This window comes from Manis pentadactyla, chromosome 12, assembly GCF_030020395.1.
Source record: "Manis pentadactyla isolate mManPen7 chromosome 12, mManPen7.hap1, whole genome shotgun sequence".
Lineage (NCBI taxonomy): Eukaryota > Metazoa > Chordata > Mammalia > Pholidota > Manidae > Manis > Manis pentadactyla.
The window spans coordinates 105577482-105589971 of record NC_080030.1 but is presented as its reverse complement, the minus strand read 5'-3'; the positions used below and the strand labels follow the sequence as shown (position 1 = coordinate 105589971).

General features: G+C 37.4%; 1 protein-coding gene across 5 annotated transcripts in view; it reads left to right on the top strand.

Annotated features, from left to right (window-relative positions):
- Positions 1-12490, top strand: part of HACE1 (HECT domain and ankyrin repeat containing E3 ubiquitin protein ligase 1) — a 98444-nt gene that overhangs the window by 39583 nt on the left and 46371 nt on the right. For all 5 annotated transcript variants that reach the window (XR_005028239.2, XM_036902863.2, XM_036902862.2 and 2 more), the window contains 4 exons: positions 2803-2899; positions 4576-4677; positions 5379-5485; positions 10745-10895. Coding sequence is in view for 4 of the 5 variants with exons in the window: in XM_036902863.2 (XP_036758758.1) it covers positions 2803-2899; positions 4576-4677; positions 5379-5485; positions 10745-10895 (457 nt within the window). In the remaining variant the exon portion in view is untranslated. The remainder of the gene's footprint in view (positions 1-2802; positions 2900-4575; positions 4678-5378; positions 5486-10744; positions 10896-12490) is intronic.

Here is a 12490-nt window from a genome sequence, read left to right as displayed (position 1 = left end):
TTTTAGAATATGAAAGGACCATTAGAAAATATGGTCTCTTTCATAAACAATTCCAAAAAAGATTGCAGTATATATACTCTATGTACTTTAGCCAAGTTTTCAAATCATATTGCTGGAAAAGCCTAAAGGTAGGAGACTGAAAGTATTTGAGAAATAAGTTCTAAGTGTTTCTAAAACACTATAGATTTCTTATTAGTTAAATCTTTGGTGGCTTTTTAGTTTCCAGAAAATATATTGGCATTTCCTTGAAGGGAGTGTTAGCTCAATGTAAAAAATAGTAAGTTCATTGGAAAGAATAATTATCCATTGAGGAAAGTTCTGCAGTTATTTGAACTGAAGTCTTTTACGCGACACCCTGAGTAGTCTGCTGTCGAATCCTCCTAGGCCCTCGCAGCAACTATAGGGAGGCGCTCGCGGCACTGAGCAGCTTGCTTAGGTTTTCTGTATTATTAGCTGTTGTTTCTTGCTTTTATTTTTGAAGTGAAATGTCACCTGATCATAGATAAGATTTTAATGCAGTTTTAGAACTCCTGCTTTCTGATAGTGTCATAGTGTTATTTCTTTTTCTTAAAGCGAGTTATCCTTTTTGTTCTTCATGGTACAAAATTAATTGTTTTGAGGCTGTTTTTAAAAAGCACATGTATTGAATGGCGTCCCGTTTGTACATGGTGATCCTGCCTGTTCATACAGTGCGATTCCCATCATAGTGTTCTCCCAGCACACATCCCCTTGCACCTTACACCATCTTCTCCTAAGTTATTCACTCTTGAGGGCGAACTCTGTGTTCATGCATCTTGGTGCAGCAGTATGATATAGGTGAAGGATTTTGGAATCAGACTGTTTTGGATTCAAATTCTACTCTGGTATGTAACTGTTGGTCTTGAGTGACTCCATTACACTTGAGCTACCATTTTCTCATCTGAAAAAATGGGGTGAAACTTACCTTATAACTGTCAGGATTAAGTCAGACTTTGTACAGAGAGCTGAACAGTATGATTGTCATCTAGTGGATCCTAAATAAATTATGATTTGAATCTCTTTCTGTTATTTTCTATAGTGTAGAATCTTCATGTACTACAAAGTAGCAAAATTAATGCTTGTTCATCAAATGGGTGGTGTCTGAAGATAAAACGTAATAGAATTCAACAAATATTTTGACTACATGTTATAAGCCAGTTATCATTCCTGGTGCTGTGGAACAAGTGCATTGTCAGGAAGTTTACTTGGAAAGATCAGACACATGGATATTAAATGACTGTAAAAGACAATGGTATTAAAGTTAAACAGAATAGCTTTGTAAGTCTGGGTTTCTTAGAACTCTGGTACTTGCAAGGACATCAGAGTCTAAATAAATTAAGGTCATTAGTTCTATTTAATTAGCCTCTATTTTTAGGTATTATAAACAGTAGAACAATGTTAATTGTAAAGTAATTACTATTAGCTATAATACAGGATATGTTGTTCAGTACTCCCAGCTTAATGACAAATGATGCTTGATGAAAACTTCCTGCTTTTGGAGAGATGGCTGATTTACTTGGTTTTTTGATTTTCTGCTTTTTTTGGAGTAAATTAGGTATTGGTCTTAAGTTAGTTTTGACTTACTGATATTTTTGTCTTAAGGAAAGTAGTATTACAGTAAAGTATCAACAAAGCAAAATACCTATAGCATCTGTCACCAGATTTATAGTAGAATACTGTTTTTAAAAAATTACCCAATTATAATTGGTTATAAATTATACTTTATGCAATGTTATTTTGTGGAAAAGAATGAATAGGTTTTTTTTTTTTAAGTTTCTGGGAACTCTCCATAGTCTTTCTCCTTGCATAATGTGATACTTTTTCAGGTGATAGTATGTGGAAAGAGTATTGGTTGAGAGAACCAGAGATCTGAGTTCTGATTTCACCTGTGCTTGAGTAGGTAGCTTTTCTCATTTATTAAGTAAAATTTTTTGATCAGATAGTCTTCCAAACTCTATGATTTCAGTGGGCATTTCATAAAACTAAGCTTTAGACATTAATGTCCCTGGATTGTAAACTCACTTTTTATTTCCTGTATCTAGGATCAGATTAGCTCGTTGAATAACGAGATGTAGAGTCTAGTGGTTGCTAGCCCCAAAGTAGCTTCCTTGTAGCTGAAAAACGTGGCCGTTACTAATTTTACTCCTTCTAGAAAAAGTGCAATTAGAGAGAATGGGGCATTTGGATTAGAGAATTGTTCTTTCTGGTCATAGCTGTCCCCAGAAGCCAAACTGCGTGGGTCGGTAACATGAAGGTTGGAAGCTAGATAGTAGTTTTGACTAATTAAGCCCTTCTCTTACTCCTTTCTTTTACTTTGATATTTGTCTTTTCTTCTTTCTTCCTTTTTATTTTTTTTACCCAGTGTTAAAGTGACATAAAATGTATTCCTGTTTTGAGTATTGAGGTTCTTTTGAACTAAGAAGTCCAGAGGCTTGGATGTGTGTGATAGCAACGATGTCAGGCTAGAGTTGTTGAGAAGGAAGCGACTGGAAGAAAAAAAGCATAAGCCTGATCAGTAGCTACTTATCTCAAAATATGACATATTGTAGGTAATGTGTCCCAAGTTCAATTCCAAGATTTAACAGGTCAGTTTCTTATGTACATAGTGAGGTACGATTTCCCATTGGGAGAAGTGTCCCTGATAGCTGAGGACGCAGCTCCGATCTTCCTTTGACTTGGAAAATTGCTGACCCTCTGTTGATCTGCATTAACTTTCCGTAATTCATGGAGTAAGACTTTAAATTAAAAATATGTTATTTTTAACTTAGTTTTCTTCCTGTACAGTCACGGTCAGAGAGACACCGCACAGATTCTTCTGTTACGAGGAGCCAAATATCTGCCAGATAGGAATGGAGTGACTCCTCTGGATTTGTGTGTACAGGTATGTTGCTAACATGTATTCTTAGCCCCTTAATTTGTTTTTTTTAATTGCATTTTATTTTATTTTTTTATTATGGTATCATTAATATACAGTCACATGAGCAGCATGGTAGTTACTAGATTCCCCCCATTATCAAGTCCCCACCACATACCCCATTGCAGTCGCTGTCCATCAGGGTAGTAAGATCTTAGCCCCTTACTTTATAGTAGAAACTGACACTGGTAAAAGCACTTTTTTCTCACATGAGGGGGTAGGTGCAAAGATTTTTATTCTGTGAAGAATATGGCCTTTAAAAGGAACTGTGATATAAGAAATACCTATCGGTCTTCTTCCCGGTTTCTGACACAAGAGCTCCAAGACCCTGGGAATATCCTGAGTGATAAGAATGCCCTTTTGCGTGTTAAGGGGATGACTGGCGGTGGCTGAAAGCCTCCAGGTGGCTTCCGGGTGCGGGCCGGTTGCCAGCGGAGCCTGCCGCGCGCTTGGTGGGCGCTCCTCCCGCCCTGGGAGAGCAGCTGGGGGTGGAGCTCCGTCCCCAGTGCCCATATTCAATTATTGGTGCCCTGCAGTGGAGCTTCCATTAGACTCTAGATTGTGGGGTTCTCAGAACGCTTCTGGGTTGGTGAACACGTCGGAGTGCTGGGAGAGGGCATGGGGACTGCGCCTTCCCACACGCCCTGCCGCATGCATCCCCTCCGTGTGGCCGATCCTGAGTTGCATCCTTCATAAGAACCAGGGAGCAGTAAGCAAAGTGTCTCCCTGGGTTTTCTGTGCTGTTCTAGCAAATTTTTGAACTCTAGGAGGGGGTCCGGGGAACTCCTGACTTAAAGATGATTAGTCAGAAGTATGGGTGGCCTGGACCTGCGATTGGCCTCTGAAGTGGGGGCACTCTTGTGGGACTGAGTCTCTAACCTGGGGGTTCTGTACTAACTGGGCAGACTTAGCATCAGAGTGGAATTAGATTGTGGGATACCAAGTTGGTGCCCACAGAGAGTTGGAGAATTTCTTGGTATGGTAACCCCACATATTTGGTGTCAGGCTTGTGTGTAAGAGGAAATGTGTTTTCCTTTAGGAACTTTGTTTTTTTTTTTTTTCGTGAGGGCATCTCTCATATTGATCAAATGGTTGTTAACAACAATAAAATTCTGTATAGGTGGGTCAATGCTCAATGCCCAATCATTAATCCACCCCAAGCCTAATTTTCGTCAGTCTCCAATCTTCTGAGGCATAACAAACAAGTTCTTACATGGAGAACAAATTCTTACATAGTGAATAAGTTACATAGTGAACAGTACAAGGGCAGCCATCACAGAAACTTTCGGTTTTGCTCATGCATTATGAACTATAAACACTCAGTTCAAATATGAATACTCATTTGATTTTTATACTTGATTTATATGTGGATCCCACATTTCTCTCTTTATTATTATTATTATTTTTAATAAAATGCTGAAGTGGTAGGTAGATACAAGATAAAGGTAGAAAACATAGTTTCGTGTTGTAAGAGAGCAAATGTAGATGATCAGGTGTGTGCCTGTAGACTATGTGTTAATCCGAGCTAGACAAGGGCAATAAAACATCCACGGATGCAGAAGATTTCTCTCAGAAGAGAGGGGGTGAGGTTCTAAGAGGAACTTTGTTTTTAAACCTAGATAATTTTTAAATTTTGTTTTTAGGGTGGATATGGAGAGACCTGTGAAGTATTAATTCAGTATCACCCTAGGCTTTTCCAGACAATTATTCAAATGACACAGAATGAAGATCTCAGAGAAAACACGGTGATGTCATTGTGCTAGTAGCTTGTTAAATGAACAAACTTTGCTCATGTTTAATATATATAGTATTTTACAAATGTCTTAATGATTTTATTATTGTAAGTATTTTAATTTGAATTTGCTTATCTTCACTATAGGATATCATTATTTAATGAATTATAAAATAATAAATTTGACCCTATTGATCTTCTTTGGGCTTTTGGTCTCTTAAGATAATTAGATTTTTTCCCAGAGGTAGAGGAAAAAAAATCTAAGGAAGAGGATCATATCATGACTGGTAATCACTAGTTTACTGAGCTCTGTATTTGTAATGGCTTGTACATTTACAGTTATAATACTTTATAAATTTTATAAATTATAATATAATTATAATAGCTCTGTATTTATAATTTGAAAAATTGCAGCCTTTAAACTTCTCTTAAATTTTAAAAGTTTGGAGTTAAATTTCTGTAAATAAACATGGTGATTCTGTTCCATCTATTTATATTTTTTGTTGCTTTTTTACTGGGTGATTTTGAACAAAGATTTTATGACATCTTATCTCTACATTAGCTTTTGAATTGATGCAGGGCAGGGTAACTGTAAGGGACTTGCTGTGAGCCAATGGGCTTTGGGATACTTACTAAATTAATAGGTTCTTAATTTCTTGATAAGGTTTAATAGATCATTACATAATCACATTTTTTTGTGTGTAAAAAATTTAGTTACGGCAGGTCCTGGAGCATTTGTCTCAGCAGAGTGAGAGCCAGCACTTAAAGATGCTGACGGGCCTCGCTGAAGTCGCCACCACCAATGGTCATAAATTGCTTAGGTAAGTGTTTCCAAATCTAAGCAGATCAATAAGTACTAGTATCTGTCAGCTTTGTCTCCTTTTAGGCTTTTTAGGGACTTCTTTATTTTTTTGGATGCCTTTTGTCAAGTCATAAGATGTTCGAAAAATTTGCTGACTTACCATTATTTGTTTTGTTTCAAGGGACCAGGGCAATCAGCCGTTACTGAGGACACTAAAGAGACTAAAGACAGAGAGTTAAGTGCATCTGGCCATCATGTGTCTAAAATTTTATAAAATGATTTCTTAGGCTAGTAATGTAAGTGAAATGGACATAAAGAAGAATCAAGAAAGTAGGTGAGGAATCTTGATCACTAAAGATTCATAAAACTGGGTGTAGGCAACAGTTCAACTTCTCGGGAGACCCTCACCATGCCTTACCCTCAGTTCAGTTCTCTGTCAGTCCAGAAGATTCTCTGACAAGGTGCATCTGTAGGTCCACAGGGTTAATGCCTTTGTATTACTTGAATTTATGCATACTTCCTTTTCCTGCACCTGTGCTCTCTGAGTGTAGTTAGCCACCCCAAGTAGGAATAAAGAGCCATTCAGAAATGGTTAATGTGTTATTTCTAAGCTTACCGATTTGGCCTGCCTCAAATTTGGATCCTTTCCCCTTCATAGTTTTCCTTTCCTTTTTCTTAGTACATCGACAGCCTTAGAGCAGGTGGCAGCTTTCTCTCACCTCTGGCTCCACGCTGCTTCTGCAAGTGAGCTGTCCTGCCAGACGCGTTCCGTTAGCCCTTTGCTTTCTGTCTTCCTTTGGACTGTTGAGGTACTTCAGGCCAGAATCACATCCGATGCTATTGTTCATGGGGATCTTTGCTCGGTCCCTTACACTTCACGGGAGCAAGGCCACCCTCTTGTGTTCTTTACCCACTAGGTCTTCTTCAGCAGTTCTACTCTATATACCATGTGCTAATTTTTAAAAATTACTGTTTCTCCCTTTGAGGCTATTTAGACTGTATGCAAGATTCATTGAATTCCAGCTTTACAGATGCTCTCCTTTTATTTAGTCATTTCTACCCATCCATTTATTTGGTGAGGACTTTCTAAGATTCAGATGTAATGAGTAAAAGCGTGGGCTGTGGAGTCAGCCAGGCTCAGGCTTAAACCCAGATGTCACCATTCTCCATGTGACCTCAGCAAAGAACTTTTTGGTGTTTCCCTTCATCATCCACCCATTCATCAAATGCATATTTTTGAGTGCCTGCTATCCACCAGGCCATCTGCTAGGTGATGGTGAATAAAGCAGACAAGATCTTTCCCTATATTTAATTTATGGTCTAGTCAGGATTTTATTTCCTTGCTGGAGAATAGTAGTAATTATTTAATGAATTATTGTGAGAATGAAATGATAATAAGGTCCTATAAAGTGCCAAGCATAGTGTCTGGCACATAGTAGAGATGATGAAAATGATATAAATGGAAAATGCTGCTGCTGCTGAGGATTTATTATTTTAAATATCCCCATAATACCTTTAACCGGTTTTCCTACATTAGAAAACTTACTTGTTTTTTTCTACTTAAATCTTTTTCCTTTTTTCTGCTCTCCCACAGCACTCAGAAGGCACTTGTGTTTTCATGTATTTGTGTTTTTAAGTTCACCTTTAATACTTAGTAAGTTACAGAACATTTAAACCTCATAGTAACTTTGTGATTTAGATATTGTTATCTCCATGTTACATATAAGAAAGTTGAAGTTCAATATTTGCCAGGCTAATACACAAAAGAACAAGGATTCATACACTCACCAAGGAGCAGATCCTGGGTTCCAGTCTAGCTCTTAAAAAATGACCATAAGATGGGTGGGACAGGAGAGGGAGGGTGGGAGGAAGGCCCCCTAGCCGGAGAAAGAGTCACAGCTCTTTGCTAACTTGGGCTCCTCAGCACTTTCAATGTTACCTTTCAAATGCTTTATAGGATCTCATATTATGACCGCTTTTGGACAGTAAATATCTCTGTTGGAACTGGTAGTGAGTATTGGTTATCAGTATTGTGTTAGAATTTATTGTGTTGTTACTGTTTTGGGAAAATCCAGTCCTCCTCTTGTGTTATACACTAGGACTGCACTTCAAATACTTCCGACACCAGACGTGTAGATTTTTCCCCGTACCAAGCAGTTCTTGAACACCAGCTGGGCGTCTTGCAGTTTAGCTCAGCTCTGATACCGTCTATACCTGGAGGCAGCATCAGATCTCACAGGTTAAGGGTTTGGTCCCACGAGACTGCCCCCACCTTCAGGTGCCAACTGCAAGTACTGGGTTCCCCCGGTTACCCACAACTTCTGTTTGACCTCATTACAAATTGGGGTTCTCATAACTCCTTCCCCTTGGATTCAGTTTTTTCCTAGAACAGGTCACAGAACTCAGAGAAACACTTACTTACTTTGTTAGTTATTAAAGAATATGGTGAAGGATACAGATGAACACCCAGATGAAGGGATATACAGAGTAGGTCTTGGAGTGTCTTAAGTTCAGGAACTTCTGTCCCCGCAGAGTTGAGGTGCATCACCCAGTATACGGATGTGTTCACCTTCCTGGAAACTCATATTTTTGGCTTTTTGTGGAGGCTTCATTATGTAGGCAGGTCAGTCATTAACTCCACATTCAGTCCCTCTCTTCTCTCTGGAGAATGAGGGGTGGGCTTAAAATTCCAGAGATTTTAATCACGGCTTGGTCTTTTTGGTGACCAGACTCTATTCAGGCCACCCACTGAATGACAAAGTCACGTCAGTAGAAAAAGGACACTGCTGTCACCCAGGAAATTGCAAGGGATTTAGGAGCTCTGTGTCAGGAACAGGGGTCATAGACCAAATACTAGAACAAAATGCTCCTAGTGTTGTGATCACTTAGGAAGTTACAAGGGTTTAGGAGATCTGTGCCAGGAACTAGGGGCAGAGACCAAAAAATATATATATTTTGTAATATTTCAGAGCTACCAGGGTAGATTTTTAAGAGGATCTCAAAAATTACTACCCCAAACAATTGATCTTTTATGGTACTTTCACAGATTGTCTCCTTTTGTTCGATTACATGTGAATCATTTTGTTTCTTAACCCACAGTGTAATGTAATTAAAAATAATTGATTCAAATACATAGTGATTCAAATAATTAGTGAAGGTTGAGATGTTATTTAGCACACTTTTGGAAAAATGGATAGCCGTTTGTGTAACCGATTCTAGTAATATTTGCTAAAGATAATACATATTTACTGAGGGCCCTTCTGCACATAATGTTGTTTTACTGAGGGTGTTATCTTGCCTTCTTTGTATTTATGATGAAGGTAAAGATAGTTATCAATGTACATATGAACAGAGATATCAACAGCTCTTTGCTCAGTAAGATACTAATTGAAAGTATACTTTTATATAAACCAAAGGTAAGTACATTGATAAGGCTTTGAATTAGGAAACTAATTTTTAAACTTTTATATTGAGACCTGGTAGGTTGGGAAAAAACTATTTTATGATCAACTAGAGAAGGATATGAGGAAGTTTGGATTTTATGATCTTTTTATAGACTACAAAAGAGATATTTCAGTGGCTGAAAAGTGAAAAATAATCATTTTCAGATTAGCAATCAGCTTGGAAGAAGTTTGATTTGGGTAAAGTAACAATTATTAGCCTGTACTAATGGATGAAGATACTCAGATTCCATTGTGTAAGAAAATATTTCTTATGATAACTCTTCAAGTGTTCCCTACATCAAATACTTAAATATTTATATAAACATGGTAGTTTTGCAGAAGAAAATCAAATTCACACCTTTTTCATAAAAGAATTTGTGTCGTTGTACTTAAGAGGTCCAAGAACTGCAACCCAGTGAGAGAAGGAAATCGTTTCAACAAAACTACATTTCTATATTGTCAGTCTCAATAATCTTATGATATGAAATTAGAAACACTTCATAAAACCAAGATGTAAAATCAGTGCAGCCTAACTAATGAGTCTATAGATGTTTGACTCAAAGTTCCTAAAACAGAAAGGTTTTGCTGACATGCTGTAGCTTCTCCAGTCTCACACAGTTATGTTTTACTAACACTTGTCACTGATAGCTGGTTTTTACGGACTATTTTCAACAATTTAATAATTCTTAGAATGAGAAAACAACATGGATGTCGAAGTGAAAATATCAGGAAATTTTGGCTCACATGTCACCATAATAGAAAATACTCTCTAAGTTGGCACTTACCAAATTGGAATACTTAGCAGTAGGTATTTTCTATTTCTGCAATAAATGACTAATCCTTATCTTTTAGAGTTAAAGGATGCCTAAAAATATCATGGAGGAATATATTAATGAACTTGGTAAAGTGCACTTAGGGGGAGATAGGGTAAGCTTTGTAATTAAATTTATATAATCATACCATTCTGTCCAAAAGTTCATGTGGTTCTGCTTCATGCAGCTGTTGTAACACAGCCTAACTGATGTTAGCAATTTCAAAATAAAACCACCCACTGAATGACAACAAAATATTTTTACACATCTATCATAGATTCAATAAATATTTAGCCTAACTCCTACAGTTTCTCTGTGGAAGAGTAATGATCGATATTGATGATGGTGAACGACCCCAGACACTATGGTTGAGTGCTAATTTGGATTTGATTCTCTTTTTTTTCATAGTGGGGTAAATGCCCTATAGGTAGAGTTATATAACAACCCATTATATGGAGAATCACCTGATGCTGATAGTCACTTAAAGGTTATTCAACTTGTGAATGTTCTGTATGTGAACAACTGGTTACTGTGCTGGGGTAGGGAGAGGAAATGGGGTCATGGGTAGAATAGGAGAGAGGTCAGCCACTGCAGTTGAGTTGTGGGTCGGCCTTAAAACATAATCAACATTTCTACCATTGCTCCTCTGTGAACTGTTCTCAGGGTTCTAAAAAATCAGTTTAATTTACAAATATACTTTTGGAAGTGAAAGGTGTAGATTGCCTTGAAGTTGGTGGCGCAAGAAACTGCCTGTTCTACAGTGGTGATTTCCTTCATGCTTTATGCTTTGATCATTGGTTACATTCTGGTGCCTTGAAAATTAGTAGTTCATTCATTTGCAATCCAAATAATGCATATTTGGTAATTTATTGTGAAACAAAACATTCTATCCCCTAACCTAATAGGAAAGGAATTTTACTAGTTATGAAACAGATTGTCAATGTGATGAGAATGTTTTAAAGTAAGTATTTTAAGATGTAATTTGTTTCATTTCATCTAATCTCTTTTAATTTTAATTTTCAGCCTGTCTAGTAATTATGATGCTCAAATGAAGAGCCTTTTAAGGATTGTGAGGATATTTTGTCATGTCTTTCGAATTGGTCCATCCTCTCCCAGTAATGGAATCGACATGGGCTACAATGGAAATAAAACTCCAAGAAGCCAGGTGTTCAAGGTCAGGAAAGTATATGACATTATTAGGAAGATTGACGTAAAAGAGGTGAATTTGACAAAGCATGCATTCATTAATCAGAAACTTCATATGCAGGACATAAGTTTGGTTCATACGTGTATCACTTTTTAAGTTAGGCACGTCTTTCTCCTTTCGCCTCTGTCTAATCAACAGCAAATCTTAAGTGGTGAGCTTTCTATATATCTTTTACAAGTAAAATTCTAATTCTATTAGTGTTTTATTCTTAGGGTAAAGATATTTAATGGTCAGATCTAATTAGATTTACTTTTTTATTGGATTATAGGTTTTCAACATGGCAATATGCAGCCATCAAGTTTTTAAAAATATGTTCTTATTCAGAAGGAAAGAAAATACCCAGTTTCTATATAGATTGTATTATCATGCATGTTATGTGTGTGTGTTTTTAAGTAAGCATGAGGAATTTTTTCCTGGACACATCTCCTCTGGCAAGGGAAACAAAATAAAAAATTAACAAGTGGGACTACAACAAACTCAAAAGCTCTGTACAGCAAAGGACAGCATCAGCAGAAAAAAAGGCACCCTACAGTATGGGAGAATAGATTTGTAAATGATTTACCCAATAAGGCGCAAACGTGCAAAATACATAAAGAACTCATACACCTCAACACCAAAAAAACAAATAACCTGATTAAAAAATGGGCAGAGAACCTGAACAGACATTTCTCCGAAGAAGAAATACAGATGGTCAATAGGCACATGAAAAGATGCTCCCCATCGCTAATCATCAGGGAAATGCAAATCAAAACCACAATGAGATACCACCTCACACCAGTTAGAATGGCCACTATTCAAAATACAAGAAATAACAAGTGTTGTTGAGGATGTGCAGAAAAGGGAACCCTCCCACACTGTTGTTGGTAATATAAATTGGTGCAGCCACTGTGGAAAGCAATACGGAGGTTCCTCAAAACACTAAAAACAGAAATACTATGTGACCCAGTAATTCCACCTCTAGGAATTTACCCGAAGAAAACAAAATCCCTGATTCAAAAAGATAAATGCTCCCCTGTTTATTGCCGCATTATTTTTAATAACCAAGATTTGGAAGCAACCTGAGTGTCCATCAGTAGATGAACGTATAAAGAACAGGTGGCATGTTTACACAGTTGAATAGTATTCAGCCATGAAAAAATCCTGCCATTTGCAACAACATGGATGGAACTAGAAGGTATGCTCAGTGAAATAAGCCAGGTGGAGAAAGACAAATACATGATTTCACTTATTTGTGGAATCTAAAAACAAAACAAAACAAAATGAACAAAATGACAGTGGACTCATAGATGCTGAAAAGTGACTGGTGGTTACCATCAGGAGTTGGGATGGGTGAGAAGGGTGAGGGAGATAAAGGGGCACAAAAATTCTCAATCATAATGTAGGTTGGCCACAGGGACGGTGGTACAGCATGGAGAATATAGCTAATGATTCTGTAACATCTTCCCGTGTTGACAGATAGTAGCTGTAGTCGTGGGGTGAGCATTTAATAATTTGGGTAACTGCTGAACCACTGTGTTGTGTACTTGAAGCCAATATAAGATTGTGTATCAGTAATATGTCAG